This window comes from Hyla sarda, chromosome 10 (genome assembly GCF_029499605.1).
Source record: "Hyla sarda isolate aHylSar1 chromosome 10, aHylSar1.hap1, whole genome shotgun sequence".
In the NCBI taxonomy this organism is placed as follows: Eukaryota; Metazoa; Chordata; class Amphibia; order Anura; family Hylidae; genus Hyla; species Hyla sarda.
The window spans coordinates 54447752-54473213 of NC_079198.1; the positions used below are offsets into that span (position 1 = coordinate 54447752).

General features: G+C 41.5%; 1 protein-coding gene across 1 annotated transcript in view; it reads left to right on the top strand.

The window, feature by feature from the left end:
• Positions 1-25462, top strand: part of LOC130293205 (myocardin-like) — a 45775-nt gene that overhangs the window by 13050 nt on the left and 7263 nt on the right. The window contains exons 3-11 of the mRNA XM_056541707.1: positions 4917-4982; positions 8607-8665; positions 11469-11544; positions 13004-13146; positions 14721-14870; positions 15585-15710; positions 21951-22204; positions 22284-22449; positions 23983-24642. Of these exons, the coding sequence (XP_056397682.1) occupies positions 4917-4982; positions 8607-8665; positions 11469-11544; positions 13004-13146; positions 14721-14870; positions 15585-15710; positions 21951-22204; positions 22284-22449; positions 23983-24642 (1700 nt within the window). The remainder of the gene's footprint in view (positions 1-4916; positions 4983-8606; positions 8666-11468; positions 11545-13003; positions 13147-14720; positions 14871-15584; positions 15711-21950; positions 22205-22283; positions 22450-23982; positions 24643-25462) is intronic.

Sequence of the window (25462 nt, forward strand, 5' to 3'; positions counted from 1 at the left end):
GGAGTGAAACACTGACTCTGCTCGGCTCATTTTTGCCCCGCATGCGGTTTTCCCACCGGACCTAAAACCGTGGTATACCACGGTTTTAGGTCCGGTGAGAAAACCGCATACGGGGCAAAAATGAGCCGACTGGATTCAGCGTTTCAAACAAACGCAAAAAACTAAAAATATATATTTATATTGCTCTTTTAAATGTATGTTCTGCATTTATTTATTACACATTTAACATAATTTTAAATGCCTAAAAATATAGTAAAGGCTTAATTTTAGTATCTCAGAAATCTGGGACCCCGATTTTTGTTTTAATGTACCAATTACTGTATAATGGTGTCTCATATGACAGGAGGGTATCTGTGTTCCCTAACCTAGGTTACACTAGGTTACTAGGTTCTACAGTTGTTCTGAAAAGTTATAGAATTGAGAAAGTCTGAACTGTTGCATAGTAGACTGGTTCTTTCAAAATACTGGTTTCACACAGTAGTACTTGGCTCATTATGTATCAGTAAGACAAAATACAAATACAAATACTGCTGTTAAATACTGAGCCAAATACTGCTGAGTGAAACCAGCCTAATATAAACAACTTTGATCACACAATGATCAAAATAAATCCTACACTTCCTAGGACCCTACACGGCACTTCCTAGGACCCTACACCCTTGAAGAATAAGAATGGATGTAAACAGTTATCTACTGTTCTTACATTTGTGAAGTGATTCAGTGTATTATTTGTTTTTCATTTGTTGTTTTGTAGGGGGAGAGAGAAAGAAAAGGGAGTGGGCGTCTGATCAAATTACTGGAATAAATAGAAGTCCCCGTCACTAAAAATCATTCAGCTGCTCAGCACAAACGCTGGCCAGGGACAACTGTGGGGGGCATGAAACTGCTGGAAATAGAACATTACCCAGTCTTAGTATGTCTCCTTGGTCTTCCATGTCATCCCTGAACTAAAGAAATATGTCGGCATGTAATTTAACACACTGGTGGCAATGTGTTCAGTTCAATAACCTGTATATGTTTTTTTATATTATGGAGTAGAACTTAAGAAAAAAAAATTATAATTTTATTTAATTGCCATAAAACTGATGACCATGAGACAACCATATGAGAACAGGTACTGCTAGCTGCAGTTTTTTCAATACTTGTTTGAAATGTAACATTACCTGCAGGTCAAAAAATTACTCATGGATAGGCCTCTAGAGATTGCAGACACAATCAGAAAAAGAAAAAAAAATACTAATTTTAATATAAAATGTTAAATTAGAGGGCAAGCAAAATAAGATTTTTTTCCTACTTGTCATAGTCAATCCAAAGGAAAAAATAGATAGTTACGATGTCCACATAAAACAAAAAATGGACTGCACTAGCCGCTCCTCAGTCAGCAAAAGCTTGTTATTCATTTCAATTCATTTGAGGGTGGAACAAGCGTCAGGTGTAGACAAAAAAAACTTCTGTCTCTGAATTCTTCTTTCCTCTGGCTACTGCCCAATCTGCATGGTTTTAATTCTATTGAAACAAAGGCCAAATTTTTGTTAACTAAGGAGTGGTGACTGTCATCCATTTATCTAGTACAACAAAAGGTCAATGACCTTGGTAAAATCAGGACATCAACTAGTTGCGCCCGGATTGATGTCCTGATTTTACAAAGGTCACTGACCTTTTGTTGTCCTGAATGTTACCGATTTTTCGCTGGAAATACTCGGAGGGACCTGGAGGCTGCACTTCTACGTTACATGTCTACTGAGGTGTTATGCCCTAAGCATAACCCTTTGAGGTAAGGTTCCAACCCGTTGCCCCCTCCTTTTTCTTCTACTTCTAAAACCTATCCTGGGTTCATCTGCACGAGGTGCGCACCGGTATTTTCTTTTTGTCTCCCTTTGCCACTTATCTAGTAGAGACGGAGCGATTCTCACATAGTAGAACTCCTTCTGGCTCACGGGGGGGGGCTGAGGGGTCCTTAAAGAGGTACTCCACTGCCCCAGCGTTCGGAATATTTTGATTCCAACGCTTGGAGACAGCAGCGGGGGTTGTGACATCACAACCATGCCCCTTGTGACATCACACCTCGCCCCCTCAATGCAAGTCTATGGGAGGGGGCATGACAACATTGAAGGGCATGGTGTGACATCACGAGGGGCGAGGCTGTGATGTCACAACCCCCGCCGCCTGCACCAAGCATTCTAAATGAACGCTGGCTGCTGCACAGAGATAACGGTGGTCTCTATCTGCGGAACCCCTGTGATCAGACATCTTATCCCCTATCCTTTGGATAGGAGATAAGAAGCCTAGAGGCCGAGTACCCTTTTAACTGGAAACCCCGTCTAAAAAAATAAAACCTTAACTGTGCTGGTGTTATCTTCATGATTTGAGCACAATGTTTTGAACTACACTTGTAAAGGCAACCTTTCACACTGAAAATGCAACCCAGGTCCTAAAACAGCAGACCCCAAGTTTTAAAATCAACCGAAGACATTAGCAATAAGAGTCAATACAACAAGTAATTTTTGTATAAACCTCTGCTCATTGTGGGCATACAAGTCCAGAAAGTGGTGCTATTAAAGGGGTACTATGGTGGAAAACAATTTTTTTTTTAATCAACTGGTTCCAGATTTGTAAATTACTTCTATTTAAAAATCTTAATCCTTCCAGCACTTATCAGATGCTGTATGCTCCAGAGGAAGTTCTTTTCTTTTCGAATTATTTTTTTGACTGACCATAGTGCTCTCTGCTGACACCTCTGTCCATGTCAGGAACTGTCCAGAATAGGAGCAAATCACCATACCATACCTCTTGTCACACTTTGTGCTTTGGCCGTAAGCATTGGCCGCGAGCGCATTGTCCCTGTGTCCCCGACTGCTGGGGGGGCTTCTGCTGCCTCCTCCACTGTGTCTCAGCTCCGGCGTATCTGTCCCGTCTCCTAGGGCATGCACACGCCAGAGCACTGAAAGTACGCCCATAATTAGTTGTACACCTGACACTACTCTATAATGTACCTGCACCTCACACATCCCCTGCCATATCTTCAGTGCCCCTAGCCTGAGATTAAGCATTCCATATTGCCTGTTTGCCTTACCCGTGTATCCAGACCTTCCCACTACATTATTTGACTTTGCACCTTTGCCGCCTGCCTTGACCGTCGGGGGTAGCGATCTGGGTGTCGCCTGCCTCGACGCTTTCCTCGTGTGGCACCTGTCTTCCAGCAACCACCACAACCTTCTATGTTGCCTCCCACAGTGAAGGCCATGCAGGTGGATCAGTCTCCCCTGACCCCACAGGAAAGAACTCGCCGACGAACCGAGTATCTATGCCTCTACTGCGCCAGTGCAGATCGTTTCCTAAAAGATTGTCCTCTACGTCCATAGTTACAGCGAAACGCTTGCACCTAGGGTTAGTGGGAGAGGCCTCACCTCTCCACTCTTAAATTTGACAGTCCAGCTTTTTCTACCCTCCAAAGAGATTGTATCTGTTCTTGCCTTCTTCCTGTATCTCGCTTATTAAACCCTTGTACATCTTTACAGTCAATGGAGAAAGACTGGAGGACCTTCTCAAAAAATGTCTGAACCTCAAAACGAGGGGGAGACCAAAGGGGGGGTGACTATCACACTTTGCACTCCGGCCATACGCACCGGCTGCGAGCGCATTGTCCCCGTGTCCCCGGCTGCTGGCAGGCTGGGATTCCCATCGTGGGACACGTCTGCATGCAAATCCCAGCCCGTCACTCACCTTGCTCTGCTACCGCCTCCTCCACTGTGTCTCAGCTCCAGCGCATGGGTCCCTGTCTCCTAGGGCGCGCGTGCCAGAGCCCTGAAATTTAAAGGGCCAGTACGCCCATAATTAGTTATACACCTGGTACTTCTCTATAAAGTCCCTGCACCTCTCACACTTCCCTGCTGGATCTTCAGTGCCCCTAACCTGAGATTAAGCATTCCATATTGCCTGTTTTCCTTACCCATGTATCCAGACCTTCCCGCTATGTTTTTTCACTTTGCACCTTTGCTGCCTGCCTTGACCTTCTTGACAACGCTACTGCCTTATGCTTTGGTACCTTGCCTTGCCCAGCTACCTGTGTGGTCAAACCGTGTCGGGGGGTAGCGACCTGGGTGTTGCCTGCCGCAGCAAGCCCATCCTGCTTTGTGGCAGGCTCTGAAGAAGACCAGCGGCACCTTAGACTCTGCTCCCCGATATAGTCCATATCATCATCCACACAGATTAGAGGATCCACATCCAGCTCCGTAACACTTTTACTGCTCTGGACAGTTCCTGACATGGACAGTGGTGACAGCACAGAGTACTGTTGTCAGACAGCATCTTATCTTCTATTCTTTTTGAATGTATTTTCTGTCTGACCACGGTGCTCTCTACTGACACCTCTGTCCATGTCACGAACTGTCCAGAGTAGGAGCAAATCCCCAGAGCAAACCTCTACTGCTCTGGACAGTTCCTGACATGGACAGCGGTGTCAGCAGAGAAAACTGTGGTCAGATAGAAAGGAAATCTAGGAGTATACAGCATCTGAGAAGTAATGGAAGGTTTAAGATTTTTATATAGAAGTAATGTACAAATCTGTTTAACTTTAAGGTACAAGTTGATTTAAAAAAAAATATATATATTTTCCACTGGAGTTTTTACATTAATGCTTTAAATGATTAAAAGCTATTTCTGTAGACACACTCATAAAGAAAGGCTTTCAATCAGTGAGTAGGACTGTCCACTGAACTCCTAAGCACAGAATGAGCAAATATTTAAATACATACATTTTTAATTATACAGAATATGTCGCAAAAATATTTTTATTAATCTTCTAGTTGCAAATGTAAAATGACTAGAGTTTGCGGTTCTTTAATAGCCATACAGTAATACATCATAACATGTTGTGATCTGATTTGCTGATAATGTTTATCAATATTTATTTTCAGTTCTTCAATTGCGAATGCAACATCGTCGCTCACAAGAACAAATGTCCGAACGGAACCTGATGCCATGTAAGTTTCTGGTGACCGGGTTAGCTGAAGAATTTACGGTCATATAAAACACCTTTTGACATGTTAGGCTGCTTTCACACTATAGAATTCTCAGTTTTAAAGATCCGTTATAATGACCAGTTAAGAAAACCATTAAAAACGTCCGTTAAACGGCTGTTACAAAATCCCATTATAGTCTAAGGGATTTCTACATTATCGGTTTTAACACGTTATTAATAGCGGAAGTTATTTTGTGATGGGAGAAAGTAATTGGAGAAATAATGCATGCTCTATTTATTACTTCATTAACCAAGGACTTTGGGATTTTGTAACGGCCGTTTTTAATGGTTTTGTTAACGGGTCATTATCACGGATCTTTAAAACAGAGAATTCTAGAGTGTGAAAGCAGCCTTAATCAGAAATGTGAAAAGTTGTTCATAGCACTTGGTCTCAGTCCCTAGACCCGCTGCAATCATGAGCTATTAACCACAGAAGCAGGCAGCATTGTGCTCGCTCCCCGACCAGAAGTGTATGCAGAGAAATGTACAGATCTCTAAGCTGGTGCGATCAGCAACTTTTGACATGTCTGATCTACACATCAAAAGATGTTTTTAATGACAGTTACACTTTAAATATAAGAAATATATATAATACATTAATTTATCTGAATACTGATAAAACAATAAAGGCCATAGATATTGAAGGACCTTTTTTTAACACTATGTTTACACACTGACACTTCACAAACAGATCAAAATTTGGCCATATTTTTAATAGTGAATTTTATTGAGCTCAGAGGAAAAACTGCTGGTAATTTTCATTCAGTAAAATTTAAAGTCAGGGGGGGACATGTATCATTATTTGTTTATGGTAGAAGCAGTTTACCCATTTTGCCGAATTCTAAATTATGCGCAGATGTGCTAAATTTATCAATCAAGCCCAATGAGATTCATAAATTGCAGGCAAATATAGTAATCTCCTCATACTTTCACTCTTTGAAAACTGAAATCGATGATTTAGAGCATCTTGCTACGTTCAGTCCAAGATGGCTTATATTTGCGTTAAAAATATGGTCATTGCGCAAGATTTCTGCAGGTAAATAAAATGTACGCAGTTAATAAATTTGTGCTTACTAAGTATGTCACTCCAAGGTACACCGAAACATACACATCTGGAGGAAATGCTCCACCAGAATGCACGCAAAAAAAGACGCAAAAAACAGCTTGTGTTTTATCCAATGTCCATTTCCAGGCTGTTTTAGTCGACAAGAACTGATAACACAATAGAGTCTATGTATCAATATCTACACATGCTCTGGTAGACTTGTATAATGTAGAATAAGGTTTATTGGAGAACAAGGATTATGTATAATAATGACAACATACCTATGACTATGGTATATCATAACAATAGACAATGGCTATGCATACTATGACATTTGACTATGCATATTATGAAATTTTACTATGCATAACAACACTTTATACATTACTAAGACATAACACTGGCAGATTGGGTTGCCTGAGGTTTTCTGCCCAATGCCTTGGCTACTGGGGTCCCTTGGCATTACACACTTCTCCCCAGAACACTAGTTATTTTTATGCTAGACATTTTCTTATGCTAGACATTTTCTTTAGATTACATTTGACATTTTGTTACCTTTGACTTTTTAATATGTGCTTTTGTGGGTAACAGAAATACCTTCTGGCCAGCGAAGTATCCTGAGCAGGAGGACACAAGAAATATCACATTTGACATTTTAGACATATTAGACATTTGTATGGAATGTATGGTTGTGAGTTTACAGTCCTACTTTATGTGAAACATGACTTTGTGTACTTATGACTATGTTTAGTACTCGATTTTACTGTTGACTGTACATGATGTTGGTGATGGGGTGAAATGTTGCTTCTCCTGATTATTTCAGGACAACTCCTACAAGAAAACTACCAGACATCAGAAACATGGTACACTATGACTTTTTGGTGTACAACAAATTATATAAATTTTATTATACTAGAACAATTTTAGTGCAGGACCAAAATTATTTCCCTTGTGCATAACGGTGAGCAAATAATATTTCTATGGCATATTTATACAAATGTCCATGTATTGCTCCGTAGTCCAGATACACTATAGAGGTCAGGTTCCTGAGAATCATGGCCGTAGTCGGGCACAACACTTATGAGATTGGTTACCAGAAAACTTTCTGGACTAATTCGTCAGGTACTGTTCTTAAACGTTGCTGTAGAAACCTGTAACATCAAAAATTGTACTTGCACACAAAAGTCAGTGATACGACCAAGTCTGATGAAGTTACTGTACAGGAGTAGACAAATAGAAAATTTTTCACAAAGTGTTATATAAATGCCTGTTAATATTGTATACATTATATGTTAAGATAACCTTAAGTTAGGGCACATGAGTGGTGAGCCTGATTTGCAGAGACATATACTGCTCAAAATAAATAAATAAATGGAACACTTAAACAACACAATGTAACTCCAAGTCAATCACACTTTTGGGAAATCACACTGTCCACTCAGGAAGCAACACTGATTGACAATCAATTTCACATGCTGTTGTGCAAATGGAACAGACAACAGGTGGAAATTATAGGCAATTAGCAAGACACCTCCAATAAAGGAGTGGTTCCTTGTTGATATTTTGGTCAATTATAAATGCTGGCAGTGCTTTCAATCTAGTGGTAGCATGAGACTGAGTCTACAATCCACACAAGTGGCTCAGGTAGTGCAGCTCATTCAGGATGGCACATCAATGCGAGCTGAGCAAGAAGGTTTGCTATGTCTGTTAGCTTAGTGTCCAGAGCATGGAGGTGCTACCATGAGACAGGCCAGTACATCAGGAGACATGAAGGAGGCCGTAGGAGGGCAACAACCCAGCAGCAGGACCACTACCTCTGCCTTTGTGCAAGGAGGAGCACTGTCAGAGCCCTGCAAAATGACCTCTCAAATGTGCATGTGTCCACTCAAATGGTCAGCAACAGACTCCATGAGGGTGGTATGAGGGCCTGACGTCCACAGGTGGGGGTTGTGCTTACAGCCCAACACCATGCAGGATGTTTGGCATTTGCCAGAGAACACCAAGATTGGCAAATTTGCCACCGGTGCCCTGTGCTCTTCATCTAGGATGTGTTCCCTTTATTTTGAGCAGTGTCCTTGTTTTATGCCTCCTGTGAGATATTGTAGCATGTTTTAAATGTGAAAAATTTTACAGTGACTGTAGTTATATAAATGGGATATAAAATCCCCAAGCCTTAAATATGTTACCTAGAGAGATTATATACTTGATCATGGTCCACATCAAAATAGTAAAAAAAAATAAAAATGTTTTTTTTAAACGTTATGGTGAATAGTGGTGTTGCTGTTTCTGCTTTGCATCTGTCCTGCCTATAAGTAGCATATACCTACATACTCTGTCACGGGTGTAGGCCCTATTAAAAAGGAGGATTGTAACATCCAGATGTTATTTATTCATACATTTCTGGAAACAGCACACTGCAGATACACCAGCATTGTTATTTTATGCAGAAAACAAGTAATTGCTAAGTAAGTAGAAATGTCAGAACGGGATGGTCCACTTTTTCTAATGAAACAACTAACACATTTTTTATTATCCTCCTAGCGGTCAATAAAACACATACAAATTTCCCAGAGCAAAATGCAACTTTGGGACAAAGTAAAGTAAGTATCCTATTTTTTTTCTCTTTGTTCTATAAATGTTGGAAGCCTATTATTTAAAATAATTTTTTCTTGTATGTCTTTGTAAGTCAATTACTGTGCAATTTAAAACATGTGAAACATTAGTCCTACCTCAAAGTGATATATATGGCGGGATCAAATTGTGGGAAATTTGTGTCCGCTTTTGCTTAAGAAATATGCTCTATTTAAGTTTGTGGGAAAGTGGTTGTCTGTGCACACAGTACATTTAAAAAAACAAACAAGCATATTTTTTACATCTACTTACATGCACAGTGGCATAGCTAGGGTTGGTGTTACCCGGTGCGGTAGAAAATGGTGTCACCCCATACACCCCCCTCCAAAGTAAGTTTTTAGCCTGTTTATAGCCAGTGGTGTAGCGCATTGTGAAAAATTCCAGTATAATAATCAAATATACCAATTGCCACAGAATGAGAAAGCACTTAAGAAGTTTTCACCATTTAAAACTACAGCTCCCAGAATGACTTAAGTAGTGGTAAGGTTATGCTGGGAGTTGTAGTTTCACTCATCATAACTGTAGAACTTACAAGTGACTCCAGCTCTGATAGGACGTAGTGAGGAGAATACACAATGATATCAGTGACTACAGGTAACGTCTTCTCTATAGTCTTTCCTTATCTAATTTAGAAGGAACATACCGCTATGACTTGTTCCAGCTAAATCTTCTCTCTGCAGAATGTGACGCCCAGATAGCTCCTCATTATGTCAGCGGATTCTGATCCTCTATTTGAAAACAATTATTATTATAAACCTGCCAGACACTGTATCCTCTAAATATAATACTACCATACACTGCACTGTTTGAATATAAACCTTCCACACAGCATACCCTCTGGATATAAATCTGCCACATACTGCACACTCTGAATACAAATCTGGTGGGGGGGGGGTGCTGCTGGTGGATAGCGAGGGTGCTATTTCCAGGGGTGGTGGGGAAGCATTAGGTGGGTAGCAGTTCCCCCACATTAGGTAGCAGTTTCCCCACATTAGGTAGCATAGTTTCCCCAAATTAGGTAGCAGATTCCCTACATTAGGTAGCAGTTTCCCCAACATAGGTAGCAGTTTCCACACATTAGTTAGCATAGTTTCCCCACATTAGTTAGCATAGTTTCCCCACATTAGTTAGCATAGTTTCCCCACATTAGGTAGCATAGATTCCCCACATTAGGTAGCAGGTTCCCCACATTAGGTAGCATAGTCCCCCACCCCCAACACACACACACACAGACAGACACACACAGACACACTCACCTGGCCTGCCCAGTGCTTCTCCTCTCCGTCCCTCATCAGACCCGGGCTGGCCGCCAGAGACGGGGAGTTGGCTAGAGTAATAGGGGTTCTAATGAACAGGTGGGTGCTATCGATGTTCTATCGGATGGGGGGGCAGGGGTTGAGGTGGTGCTGAGCGGCATGGTGTCACCCCATCAGGCTGGTGTCACCCGATGCGGCCCGCACCCCCATCGCTACGCCACTGCTAGCATGTCACTTTTTTTTACAGATTAAAAAAAATTCATCTGTTTTTTAGATACTGTGGCCCACATTTATCATTGTAGTGTAAGTGAAACATTTTTTACACTTTTTTTTTTGTGTGTGCTGTTAATGTGTAGGAACACCAAATTTATTAAATGGTCAAAGAGCATTTGATAAATTTTGTGCAGGTCACATTTTCTGAAAGTTCTCTCTTCACATACATCAAAAAGCTAAGCTAATCAGGGCTGGTGTAATTTTAGAGACTTTTCAGTGGCTTTGCACCTTTTTTGCTCCTTTTCACAAAAAGGCGCAGTTGATAAAACCCTTCTATATCATGTGTATTGCCAAAATCAGTGGATTGCAACTCAAAATCAGCAGCAATGTGTAAACCAAAAGGCGCAAAAAAAGGTGCAAAAAACCCTGCTTGCTCCTTTTTTTTTGCCCCTTTTTAGACACAAAAAACAGTCTAAAGACAATGATAAATGTGGGCCTGTGTGCACAGACAACTACTTTCGAGTATACTGACACCAAGTACCTTCACTGACAAAAATATTCCACGATTTTATGAACACATTTTTTTTTTATTTCAAACATGCCTGAAAATACACTGTGTGAACATAGCCTAAGAAAGGCAAAACAAATGACCAGACTGAGTCCTTACAATTTGAGCCATAGTAATGTTACAGTGAATGATGCTAAACAGAATATTATACCAATACTCTCAGGACATTTGAGTTTTATTTCTTCTTCTAGTTATGTTTAATAACACAAAATACAGAATCAGTCCCAAAGTAATAATCATGATCTAAAAATGTTGATTAAGAATTGGTTTGTCTATAGAATTAGAATTATTGGTACTGCTGAATTTAATTTCAATTCAGAATACTAAGATATCTTTTCACACACGAAAACACTGTCAATAATAAATTACGCAATCTTATTGTTTGTTCATCCATCAGGCTGGAAACACTAGTGAATATGAACAAGTGGTGGTCTCATATTTTGATAATGTGTAATGATAACAACAGAGTATATGATGCAAATGGGGACATGCACAGATTCCCCCAGAATAATTCTCACTGCTCAGCCTAGTGGAACCCTGTTTAATGCTACTTGTACATTTCATAGGAATTCTAGGAATCACTTTTCCACATAGAAATTAATTCCCAGCATTATAGATATGTAACACTGTATGATTCTTAATGACCAGCGTCCCATATGTCCAGCATTATTTAAAGATACCGTTTTTTCTATTCATTATCTCATAGAATTACACTTACAGTAATTTGCTTTACAGCCTGAGGATTTCATGAAGTGTAAGACTCAGAACAAACTCCACAAAGTGACTGCTGTGAAGATGCCTTTTTCTGAAGGTTGGATTTATTTTTAACACATTTGGGAGATGGGTGTGTGATGTCATGTTTACTGATCTCTGAAGGTAGAGAACATGGTTGTGCTGCAGAGAGAAACAAAAAACAAACAACGAAAAACAACTAGATGAGTCTCATGGGCTATAAACCTCCCCCTCCCAAAACAAGTAAGAATTTCAGAAAATCTTTTACCCTTGTCAGATTATTTTTTCATTTTGACAGCTGGGTCATGTGATCACCACCCAGAACACCAGAAAATGACTTGCTTTCATGTGCAACAGGATGTGGCCTCCCATAAATTGCTGACTTCCTGTGAACTACATAAATACATAATTACCTATTGATTCCCTCCTGGCAGCTTCCAGACCCTTCCTCCTCACCACCCATCTCTGCCCTCCATCTGTTTGCCCCCCATGCATAGAAGAGATAATTTCTGCCTTAGTTAAGAAACCATAAGTGCAGTGATATAGAAACAGAATCCATACACAGAATAGGTGCAGAGTATTACAACTCCCCTGACTCACACTGTCTTTTTCTGTGTGCAGATTGTCTAGTGTATCTTATGACATGCAGATATACATTGCTTCCTTGCCTCTTTGTTATAAGAGAAGATTATGCTTATACAAGAATTTAAAACTTTTGTTCTAAAGCTACCCAGACCCTTAAACAAAACAAAGTGCAGACTGTGCTGACACCTAGGACATAGTATTACCTTTCTTCAAGACAGGGATGTGTAATATATTTGTGAGCATTCTTTTGAAACATACAATAAGCTGCAGTGCTCAGATCCACACCCAGCTTGTGCCTCTGAAGCAACAGATGAGAAACCAGAATTGATCCAAAAGCTGATTTATTCCTACAAGCAGTAAATGCACAACACACTTGAATAATCCAGTGCTTAGATGTTGTGAGTACTGGATAATTTAAGTGTGTTGTGCATTTACTTCTTGTGGGAATAAAGCAGTTTTTGGACACAAAGTGCTGGATTGATTGTGGTTTCTCATAATTTTTTCATTTGGAGGAAAATAACTTTTAGGGAAGTTTTACTGGATGCTGGATTTCTCCTTATTTTGGCTTCCCCTTCATCAACATCTTCTCCCTCCATTGGGTGAACTTGATGTTTATATGTCTTTTTTCAACAATACTATGCACAAGGCATAGCCTAGAGCCTACATTATTCTTTCATAAATGCTTATTCTACACTGCGTATGCAAAAATAAATAAATACATAAACAAATGCAATAAAATTCAGAGAGCTTTTTCAAACTGAGCATACTAAGGCCCAATGAACTGATCATGCATGTTGTACTACAAATAATTCCTCATTATTTAAAGTTTCACTTAAAGATTGCTTTTCTGCATGATAATTATAAGGAACAATGGGTTTTCCATTCATTTGTACAATTTACTGGATATCGTGTGACCACAATAAATGTATACTATATCATATATTATGTTATAGATAGTGCAAATGAATCTGATGAGCTTAAAGAGAAAAAAGCCCGCTTGGCTGAAGATTTGAATGAAAAAATTTTACATCGTCCTGGACCTTTAGAACTTGTAAAGAAAAATATCCTCCCTCTGGCAAATGGGATAAAAAATGGAGTAAAAGGTTAGAAGAGCTTTTTATTTTATTTTTTTATTGATTTCAGTGGACAGATCACGGTCCAATTACAGTCACAAATATAGTTTGTTTTGTGGGACTCAAGAGTACAGATATGTATCAAGGCCCCTTTTAAACTCTTTTTAGTGTAGACATAGGGGATACTTCCTTATTATTGACTGACTAATGCTTTGTTCAGTGGTAATATTATTTCTTGGTTTTGTGCATCCATGCCCCTTTTGATGCTCCCTATAATTGTATGTGTCTTGGCAGCAGCTGCCTGACACTGGTTGCTACAGTTAAATGTATTGTCAACTAAAACTCTTAAGTCCTTTCCATGTCAACTTTACCCAAGTTTTCCCATATGGTTTTCCATGGCATGATTTTTTTCTCCAAACCTCATCTGCCACTTCTGCTTCCAATCTATTCAGATCCATTTATAACAATGTACTGTCCTCTATTGTGTTAACAGCTTTAAACAGTTTGGTATCATCTGCAAAAATCAATACTTCCCTACAATCCCTCTACAAGGTCATATATTATAGAATTATAGTTATAGTAAGTAGGGCCAAAAACTGACCCCAGTGGTACCACATGAGCAACAGTTACCCAATTAGACTAGACTTTGTATCATTAATAAGCACCCTCTGTTTCCTATAATTGAGCCTGTTACTTACTGACATCTCATAGTATGTACGGTACCATAGTACTAGCAAAACGTCAGTTTGATGAATCAATGCAATAGATATGTATTTTAAATGATTGTTTACCAAGTTTCCTAGGGGGACTAAAAAAAGTGACTTGTAGTATAGGTACTGAGAGGGGAATACATGTGAGGGGGGGGGGGTTCAGGATGGGTTTAAACAGTACAAATAAAGGTTTATCTATCACATCACTTGATTTCCTAAAAAACATACTGGTGAATTGTACGTGGACTCTGTTATTTGTCTAATGGAGAATTTACTTTACCTGGTATTTTCTCTCTGAATACAGTAAAAACTTTTTGGGGTTAGTGTTACTCTGTTTAGGAAAAATGTTTCCCTGTCTCCAGCTTTGCTGCCTTATCAGTTTTCTACATACAATATTTTATTTTTTCCACATAGCTTTTTTTTCAATGTTTCTTGACTGTCTTCCTGTTTTAATAGTTTACATGCTTTCTTTTTGTTATTTATTGCCACCTGATTGACCTTTGTCTTCCTGAAGTTCAGTGTTTTTCTGACTCCTTGACAAAGCACCTTATTGAAAGAAGGGTTGAAATTCTTAATAGCATTAATGCAGCTACACCATGACTTATTTACTTCTATTGGAGAGTGTTCTGGACATTGTCTGTGATCTATGCTTGACTATCAGAGCAACACAATATTGCTTGAGTAGCAATATTTCTTCTGTCAAGGGAAAGTATCCAATATGTATGGTTATCTTAACAGAGATGAGAATTTAGTTGACAATGTGATTATTTAGTTCTCACTTGAATACCATATGAACTAGTATCTATATACATTTATGAGAACAAAAATAAATAAAACTAAGAACAGAATTTCCCCTAGATAAAAAATACTTTTGCTTTTTAGACCAGATCCAGATCTCTTCATCTTCTGACACTTTTTCCTTTGATGATGACATCACCAGCTCTTCTTCCTCATCTACTTCCTTTTCACCTCGCTTTGCTCCTTCTCCTGGTCTTTCAGTTAACATGTCCCCAACACCCACAAACAATGCATTTCAGGTATGACTGTACTTTGAAACAGAAACAATGGTACTTTGAACGTGTGTTATAATATAAATTTTCTAGTGAATTATTATATTTACTGTTTAGCTATGTTGTCTGCTGTTGAAAAGCTTCCTCATTTTATAAAGCTTGGAAATCATTAAAGGGGTTATCCAGGAAAAACTTTTTTATATATATATATATATCAACTGGCTCCAGAAAGTTAAAAAGATTTGTAAATTACTTCCATTAAAAAATCTTAATCCTTTCAGTACTTATGAGCTGCGGAAGTTGAGTTGTTTTTTTCTGTCTAAGTACTCTCTGATGACACCTTTCTTGGGAAGTGTCCAGAGTAGAAGCAAATCCCTATAGCAAAACTCTTCTACTCTGTGCAGTCCCTGAGACAAGCAAAGATGGCAGCAGAGAGCACTGTTGCCAGACAGAAAAGAACAACTCAACTTCAGCATCTGATAATTATTGGAGGGATTAAGATTTTTTAATGGAAGTAATTAACAGATCTGTTTAACTTTCTGGAGCCAGTCGATTATATATATATATATATATATATATATATATATATATATATATATATAATATATAACTTTTTTTCCCCCTGGAATAGCCCTTTAAAGATGTCTATAAATGTTATCATTTTATATGTAATACACTGACAAATATTACTATGGTCTCACAGAAGTGCTTATCAATAGTATGACTGTTATTATTTTCTAGTTGGATCTTCCTCAAATAATTGAGGTGAACCAGCCAATTGCAGGAAATGTTGTAGAAGCTGACCCATTGGCAACCAATAGGCCAGCCATCCATCATTCAGCACAGACTTCATCTGGAATTCCTAAGGTATTTTTTTCATACAGATAAATTATAAGATTGAGATTATGAATAGCAGCATGTGATATATTTTAATATTCTATAAAATATGATTATACAATTAAAAGGATACATATAAAATTATTAGGAAAGACATTTAAAAGATGAATGAATTATCAGGTATCAGTCTAGAGGCCTTGTGCTTTACCAAACGACAAATTGTTCCACTGCTGTTTTTGCCCAACTGAATTTTATTTAATTTGATAGGCAAAGACTTTGTTTGCACACAGTTTAATATTACAGCTATAATTGTTATGGCCATAAAATAAAGTGCAATGGACTTCTTTTGGGCCGTTTATGTGCCAAAATATAGTATGTCCATGTTTTTGCACATCATTTTGGGTGCTTTTGGGCATGGAAAAAAGCCTTGTTTGCAAACAGACATTCTTTGGGCTATAGCGTTTGCTGTAGCCCAAAAACATCTGAAAATAGGGCCATAAAAAGTTATTTACAAAAGTATCACACAGTTGTTTTTAGTAAACTTACATACTTTTTAGTATGCAAAGCCTTCTGTTACTGAATTACCAATTAGCTCTCCTTTAGTTTTTAAATGAAAAGCTACAGTATACAGTGGGTAAAAAAAGAATTTAGTCAGCCACCAATTGTGCAAGTTTTTCCACTTAAAAAGATGTGAGAGACCTGCAATTTTCATCATAGATATACCTCAACTATGTGAGACAATGAGAAAAAAAATTCCATAAAATCACATTGTCTGATTTTTAATTTATTTGCAAATTATGGTGGGAAATAAGTATTTGGTCAATAACAAAATCTCAAGTCTTCACAAGGTTTTCACACACTAGGCCTCATTTACTAAGCTGAAACTGACCAGTTTTTGTCTGGCTATTTCGGCGCAGAGTGTCTGAGACATATCTGCGCCAGTCTGCGACAGTGTGCGCCAATGTGCGCCTGAAAGATCCAACAAACCCGAAATTGCACTGTGAAAAGCCGAAAAGGGGGCATGGTCTGTCACAAAGGGAGCGTGGTAGGCCCGAAAATGGGTGTGGTTTCACAACCCAACCGATTTAATATTGAATTCACAGAAAATCCTGTGGATAAATGGCTGGAAATATCCACCTAGAAAAAGACGGTCAGAAAATGTTCCTGACTTTTCCCAATAGTAAATAGAAAGGAATCCTACAAGTCTGAAACAACTTTTCCCACTAGTAAAAACCCGACCCTCTTAGTAAACGAGGCCCACTGTTGCTGGTATTTTGGCCCATTCCTCCATGTAGAGCTCCTCTAGAACAGTGATGTTTTGGGGCTGTCGCTGGGCAACACAGACTTTCAACTCCCTCCAAAGGTTTTCCATGGGTTTGAGATCTGTAGACTGGCTAGGACACTCCAGGACCTTGAAATGCTTCTTACAAAGCCACTCCTTTGTTGCCCAGGCGGTGTGTTTGGGATCATTGCCATCCTGAAAGACCCAGACACGTTTCATCTTCAATGCCCTTGCTGATGGAAGGAGGTTTTCACTTAAAATCTCACGATACATGGCCCCATTCATTATTTCCTTTACAAAGATCAGTCGTCCTAGTCCTTTTGCTGAAAAACAGCCTAAAGCGTGAGGTTTCCACCCCCATGCTTCACAGTAGTAGGTGTACTTTGGATGCAACTCAGCATTCTTTCTCCTCCAAACTCGACAAGTTGAGTTTTTACCAAAAAGTTCTACTTTGATTTCATCTGACCATATGACATTCTCCCAATCCTCTTCTGGATAATCGAAATGCTCTCTAGCAAACTGCAGATGGGCCTGGACATATACTGGCTTAAGCAGGGGGACACATCTGGCACTGCTTGTCCCTAGCGGCATAGTGTGTTACTGATGATAGCCTTTGTTATTTTGGTCTCAGCTCTCTGCAGGTCATACACTAGGTCCCCTGTGTGGTTCTGGGATTTTTGCTCACCGTTCTTGTGATCATTTTGACACCACAGGGTGAGATCTTGCGTGGAGCCCCAGATCGAGGGAGATTATCAGTGGCCTTGTATGTCGTCCATTTTCTAATACTCCCACAGTAGATTTCATCACACCAAGCTACTTGCCTATTTCAGATTCAGTCTTCCCAGCCTGGTGCAGGTCTACAGTTTTGTTTCTGGTGTCCTTCGACAGCTCTTTGGTATTGGCCATAGTGGAGTTTGGAGTGTGACTGTTTGAGGTTGTGGACAGGTGTCTTTTATACTGATAACAAGTTCAAACAGGTGCCATTAATACAGGTAACGAGTGGAGGACAGAGGAGACTCTTAAAGAAGAAGTTACAAGTCTGTGAGAGCCAGAAATCTTGCTTGTTTGTAGGTGACCAAATACTTATTTAACTGAGGAATTTACCAATTAATTCATTAGAAATCCTACAATTTGATTTCCTGTATTCTTTACCCCATTCTGTCTCTCATAGTTGAAGTATACCTATGATGAGAATTACAGACCTCTCTCATCTTTTTAAGTGGGAGAACTTGCACAACTGGTGGCTGACTAAATACATCCCCCCCCCCACTGTTTAGTTATTTAAAGGGAATCTGTCGTCAATTTTAAGCTGACTGGACCAGGAGTCACTAGGACAGCTCCAGCAAATTTTCTCTACTTCTCTAACCTTGTTCTTTCTATTATATAGGGAGAGATTAGTCAGGGCTGACAGGGCAGGCAGAAGCCACTGGCTTGCTGACTTGTCGTTCCAGAAACATGAAAGTGATGACACTTTCCCTTGAAAGAGAATCCGTCCAGTTAATTATATTGGCCCATCTAAGAGTAGCATATGATAGAAAGAGAGAAGCTGAGCTCCATGATATATAGATTTATGTAGTTTAGAAGAGTAAAAAGCTAGAGTACCTCCTGACTAAGATGAGACAGGATGAGACAGTAATCGAATGAGTCCTGATTATCCCACCCACATTGGGTAATTGACAGATTTTCCTGTATCAGTGTGTTCACAAATTAAACTGTCAATTATTTTTGTTGTAGAGTAAGAAGGGACTCACTGATTCTCCTAGATGTCCAGCTTGGATTTGCTATTCTAAGAAATATCCTCTAAACCATATAGACATAAATATTATGAAGCTAAGTGTCACGATTCGGCTTCCAGGTAGTGGATCCTCTGTGCCAGAGAGGGATTGGCGTGGACCGTGCTAGTGGACCGGTTCTAAGCCACTACTGGTTTTCACCAGAGCCCGCCGCAAAGCGGGATGGTCTTGCTGCGGCGGTAGTGACCAGGTCGTATCCACTAGCAACGGCTCAACCTCTCTGACTGCTGAAGATAGGCGCGGTACAAGGGAGTAGGCAGAAGCAAGGTCAGACGTAGCAGAAGGTCGGGGGCAGGCGGCAAGGTTCGTAGTCAGGATGGGTAGCAGAAGTTCAGGTACACAGGCTTTGGACACACTAAACGCTTTCACTGGCACTAAGGCAACAAGATCCGGCAAGGGAGTGCAAGGGAGGAGACTAGATAAAGGCAGGGAGCAGGTGGGAGCCAATTAAGCTAATTGGGCCAGGCACCAATCATTGGTGCACTGGCCCTTTAAGTCTCAGAGAGCTGGCGCGCGCGCGCCCTAGAGAGCGGAGCCGCGCGCGCCAGCACATGACAGCAGGGGACCGGGACGGGTAAGTGACCTGGGATGCGATTCGCGAGCGGGCGCGTCCCGCTGTGCGAATCGCATCCCCAACGGCCAGAACAGTGCAGCGCTCCCGGTCAGCGGGACTGACCGGGGCGCTGCAGGGAGAAAGACGCCGTGAGCGCTCCGGGGAGGAGCGGGGACCCGGAGCGCTAGGCGTAACAGTACCCCCCCCCTTAGGTCTCCCCTTCTCTTTGTCCGGTAACTGCCTCCCCTGGGATGAGGACACCGGGAAAGAATGGAGGGTTTCCTCAACGGCAGGCAGTACAGCAGGAGTGGGAATGGGGAGGGAGGGCAGAGGGCGAGGCCTGGCACGGGGCAGTGTGACACCAGGACGGGGGCCATGGGGAGGCACAGAGGCTTGCCTGATGGGACTGGGAGGGGGGGAGAGGCACTTCCTGTGGCAGGCAGAGTCCCAGTTCCTGATCTCCCCGGTGGTCCAATCAATGGTGGGGGAATGAAGCCGGAGCCAAGGCAGACCGAGGAGGACCTCAGAGGTACAGTTGGGGAGAATGAAGAACTCAATCCTTTCGTGGTGGGGTCCGATAGACATCAGGAGGGGTTCTGTGCGGTAACGCACGGTGCAGTCCAATCTGGCTCCGTTGACCGCGGAAATGTAGAGCGGTTTGACGAGACGGGTCACCGGGATGCTGAATCTATTAACAAAGGACTCCAACATAAAATTCCCGGAGGCACCAGAGTCCAAGCAGGCCACGGCTGAGATGGAGGAGTTGGCTGTAGGGGAAATCCGCACGGGCACCGTGAGACGTGGAGAAGAAGACTTAAAAGATGCCACACCCACGTGAGCTGGGTGCGAGCGTGCGTTTCCCAGGCGTGGAGGACGGATAGGGCAATCCACCAAGAAATGCTCAGTACTGGCACAGTACAGACAGAGATTTTCTTCTCTACGGCGATTCCTCTCTTCCTGGGTCAGGCGAGACCGATCCACTTGCATGGCCTCCTCGGCGGGAGGCCCAGGCGAAGACTGCAAAGGATGCTGTGGGAGAGGTGCCCAGAGATCTAAGTCTTTTTCCTGGCGGAGCTCTTGGTGTCGCTCAGAAAAACGCATGTCAATGCGGGTAGTCAAATGGATGAGTTCTTGGAGGTTGGCAGGAATCTCTCGTGCGGCCAGCACATCCTTGATGCGACTGGATAGGCCTTTTTTAAAGGTCGCGCAGAGAGCCTCATTATTCCAGGATAGTTCAGAAGCAAAAGTACGGAATTGTATGGCGTACTCGCCAACGGAAGAATTACCCTGGACCAGGTTCAGCAAGGCAGTCTCAGCAGAAGAGGCTCGGGCAGGTTCCTCAAAGACACTTCGGACTTCAGCAAAGAAGGACTGGACTGTGGTTGTGGCAGGATCATTGCGGTCCCAGAGCGGTGTGGCCCAAGACAAGGCCTTTCCTGAAAGAAGACTTACTACGAACGCCACCTTAGACCGTTCTGTAGGAAACAAGTCCGACAACATCTCCATATGCAGGGAACACTGAGACAAAAATCCACGGCAGAGTCTGGAGTCCCCATCAAATTTGTCCGGCAGGGACAAGCGGAGGTTAGGAGCGGCCACTCGCTGCGGAGGAGGTGCAGGAGCTGGCGGAGGAGATGGTTGCTGCTGTAGCAGAGGCAGAATTTGCTGTAACATGGCGGTCAACTGCGACAGCTGCTGTCCTTGTTGGGCAATCTGCTGCGATTGCTGAGCGACCACCGTGGGAAGATCAGCGAGACTTGGCAGCGGCACCTCAGCGGGATCCATGGCCGGATCTACTGTCACGATTCGGCTTCCAGGTAGTGGATCCTCTGTGCCAGAGAGGGATTGGCGTGGACCGTGCTAGTGGACCGGTTCTAAGCCACTACTGGTTTTCACCAGAGCCCGCCGCAAAGCGGGATGGTCTTGCTGCGGCGGTAGTGACCAGGTCGTATCCACTAGCAACGGCTCAACCTCTCTGACTGCTGAAGATAGGCGCGGTACAAGGGAGTAGGCAGAAGCAAGGTCAGACGTAGCAGAAGGTCGGGGGCAGGCGGCAAGGTTCGTAGTCAGGATGGGTAGCAGAAGTTCAGGTACACAGGCTTTGGACACACTAAACGCTTTCACTGGCACTAAGGCAACAAGATCCGGCAAGGGAGTGCAAGGGAGGAGACTAGATAAAGGCAGGGAGCAGGTGGGAGCCAATTAAGCTAATTGGGCCAGGCACCAATCATTGGTGCACTGGCCCTTTAAGTCTCAGAGAGCTGGCGCGCGCGCGCCCTAGAGAGCGGAGCCGCGCGCGCCAGCACATGACAGCAGGGGACCGGGACGGGTAAGTGACCTGGGATGCGATTCGCGAGCGGGCGCGTCCCGCTGTGCGAATCGCATCCCCAACGGCCAGAACAGTGCAGCGCTCCCGGTCAGCGGGACTGACCGGGGCGCTGCAGGGAGAAAGACGCCGTGAGCGCTCCGGGGAGGAGCGGGGACCCGGAGCGCTAGGCGTAACACTAAGCTTCTCTCCATCAGATTTTGAAGTGTTAATACCCTAACAGTTTCTTTCCAACTTGGTTAGCTAATTCATGTTTTATAAAATAATTACATTCTTGCATTGCACTGTACAGACTACTTTGTTTTGGTTCATTAAGGTTCCGGCTAAGTCGTCTGACATGGGAAAGAGCCAAAGGCAAAAAAAGCCCAAAGATTCTAAACCCAAGGTAAAGAAACTTAAGTACCATCAATACATTCCACCAGACCAGAAGGCAGACAGGTCTCCAGTTGCAATGGATGCAGCGTATTCTCGTTTGCTACAACAGCAACAGATTTTCCTCCAGCTGCAGATACTCAACCAACAACAAAACCAAACGTTTTGTGTTCAAGCCGTTCACCCTCTGACAACAAGGTATTTAATAACTTAAATAAGGAGTCAGAATGCCCATTTACATACACTACAATTAAATTAATTTACCAATGTATTTTAGTATTTCTGCAGATCAGGTGATAAGCTTTACAGGAACCACACAACCTGGGGCACCAACCATAAATCTCTCATCTGCTTCTGGCACAGCCATGACGCCAATGCCCAATTCACAGACAAACTCTCCTCTGAAACCAGAGATGTTGCCATCAAATTTGGATGATCTCACAGTAAGTATAAACACAATGGAGCAGCTTTACCAATGTACTAATGCAAAAGTGTGTAAAACACTTTAGAAATGTGCTGCTAACCCCTTCCTCACTAAGCAGCCATTTGTCTAGTATTGTGCAAAAAGGGTATAATTCTAAATCTAGTCCAAAGTTTACACAGGGGTGTCTATGCAGACAAGGGTGGTCCAATAGATCTGGACCCATCAGAAGAAATGTGGACCTTTAATCCATGCACTCTAGTAGTAGTGCTAGTGCCATATGCAGACAGTGAATGGATCAAATCTGCTTAACTGGAACCCTTAATGAAGAGGCAAATCACTAATGAAGTTATGTACCTGATCATAGAGAGAATTGTGCAGCAGTAGCTACTGCCCTCTCTCCTCCCTGCATGCATCTCTATTATTGGTGCAGGGAGGAAACAGAAAACAAACCATCAGCAATTAATCTAAGCTTACAAATCTAAGATCTTTATGCATAATAATATGCATGTTTTTTTAATGTAAAATACCATTTGATCTATGTATTACTTTGCTCACTCTGCTTGCATTTCTCTTGAAGCCTGAAGGGCATTTCTTAAGGACTATGACAAATGTGCTTCTTTCCTCCCCCCTCCCTTTCCCCTGCCATGAGGTCTGCAAACATTTTTACATTTGCAAGGCTTTGTGCCTAAAGTGCATTTTATGCACTAAAATAATCATTTTCACATTTGTAAAACTAAAACTTTGTGCCCAAAGTGCATGCTTTTTATAACCCTAAAGTAGCCAACTTATATGGTGCAAATACAGAAGAAATAAGTTCATAAAATGACCAAAAAGAAATATTTTTTAATATAAATAATAATTTAGTACCTTGTATTGCTTGTCAGTAGACAAGCACACCCCCAGTTAAAAAAAATTCTTGTTGTTAGGAACAAAAAGTCTTGGATACCAGAATTTGTTTGGAAAATTTAACAGAGACAGAGATAAAGATAAAATTCACATCCTTAGCAAAACATTTTTAAGAAATTATAGTAGGAAAATGCTTAGTTTTTAAGGAAGTATTAAATGAAAAAAGTTGTTTTTTAATGACAGTAACATTTTAAGCAAATCAGGAAGAACAGCATAAGAATAAATCTTTTTGGCACAGTTTTATGGAATGGGGAAAAGTGGAGCTTTCTGTGAGTTTGGGGCATAAGGAGCACATCTGCATGAGATGGGGGAATATGGAGCAGTTTGAGAGCCATGAAAACATACAGAGAAGCCTGTGACACACATTGGCATAAGGAGCAGTCTGTAAGAAATGGGTGCAGATTGACTTGTCTGTGAGACATGGGAAGCATATGAAGCTGTCTGTGAGTCATGAGGCATACAGATCTGTCTGTGAGTGATATGGGCATCAGGAGCTTCCTGTCAATGATGGGAAAAAATAGAGCTATCTATACACTGGGGAAATAAGGAGCTTCGTGTAAGAAGGGGCAAATGAGTCTGTGATATGGAGGAATTTGAAACAGTCAGAATATTACCTAAAATGTGTTTGTATTTTTAATTTTCTTAGGTTTCAGAATTACGCCAACATCTACGCAAAAGAGGTCTACCAGTGTCAGGAACAAAGCCAGCTTTACTAGAACGCCTTAGGCCATACCAAATCCCTCGTACAAAGACCATTCCAGCCCCTATTCAAAGTGCCGGCTTTTTAACTCCAGTCATTGATCTGCCTTCACTACAAAATCAGTCAACATGTGAGACTACTCCCACTGCACTTTGCACATTTCGGAATTCCCCATCACCAACTTATGCTGAGGGTCTTCATGACACATCTGAAACAGTTTGTAATGTTAAAGAGAGTTCGGATACACAGACACCAATTCAAGACAAAGACATGACATTTCAGGGGATTGATGATGACCAAGTTCTTATTGAAAAGCAGAAAGTTATTGAAAACCTGACATGGAAATTACTCCAAGAACAAAAACAAGCAGAAGACCTTAGAGTAGAATTAGAAATGCACAAACGATTAAAAAACAGAAGAAAGAATGACAAGTTGAATAGCAGAATATCTATTAAAACAGAAATAGACGAATCTGTGACAGTTTCTTGTGCTAAAGCACAAACCGAAGATGCACAATATCTATATAGTCTGAATAGTGACCGGCCTGAATTAGCACCACCTGTGCAGGAGCAACTTATGAGCCCAAAAGTTAATGAAAACTTTATGGTAAGTAGTTGTGCTCATATAGGAAAAAATGACATAGTTATATAAATTAAATTATAGTAAGCACAAAAGAAAATAAAAGATCATATACATGCAGTGGGGCAAAAAAAGTACTTAGCCACCAATTGTGCAAGTTCTCCTACTTAAAAATTTGAGAGAGGCCTGTAATTTTCATCATAGGTATACCTCAACTATGAGAGACATAATGAGAAAAAAAAGTCCATAACATTTTTCAAGAATTTATTTACAAATTATGGTGGAAAATAAGTATTTGGTCACCTACAAACAAGCAAGATTTCTGGCTCTCACAGACCTGTAACTTCTTTAAGAGTCTCCTCTGTCCTCCACTCGTTACCTGTATTAATGGCACCTGTTTCAACGTGTTATCAGTATAAAAGACACCTGTCCACAACCTCAAACAGTCACACTCCAAGCTCCACATGGACAAGACCAAAGAGCTGTTAAAGGACACAAGAAATAAAACTGTAGACCTGCACCAGGCTGGGAAGACTGAATCTGCAATAGGCAAGCAGCTTGGTGTGAAGAAATCTACTGTGGGAACAATTATCAGAAAATGGAAGACATACAAGACCACTAATAATCTCCCTCGATCTGGGGCTCAATGCAAGATCTCACCCCGTGGTGTCAAAATGATCACAAGAACGGTGAGCAAAAATTCCAGAACCACACGGGGTCCTAGTGAATGACCTGCAGACAGCTGAGACCAAAGTAACAAAGGCTACCATCAGTAACCCACTACGCCGCCAGGGACTCAAATCATGCTGTGCCAGATGTGTCCCCCTGCTTAAGCCAGTACATGACT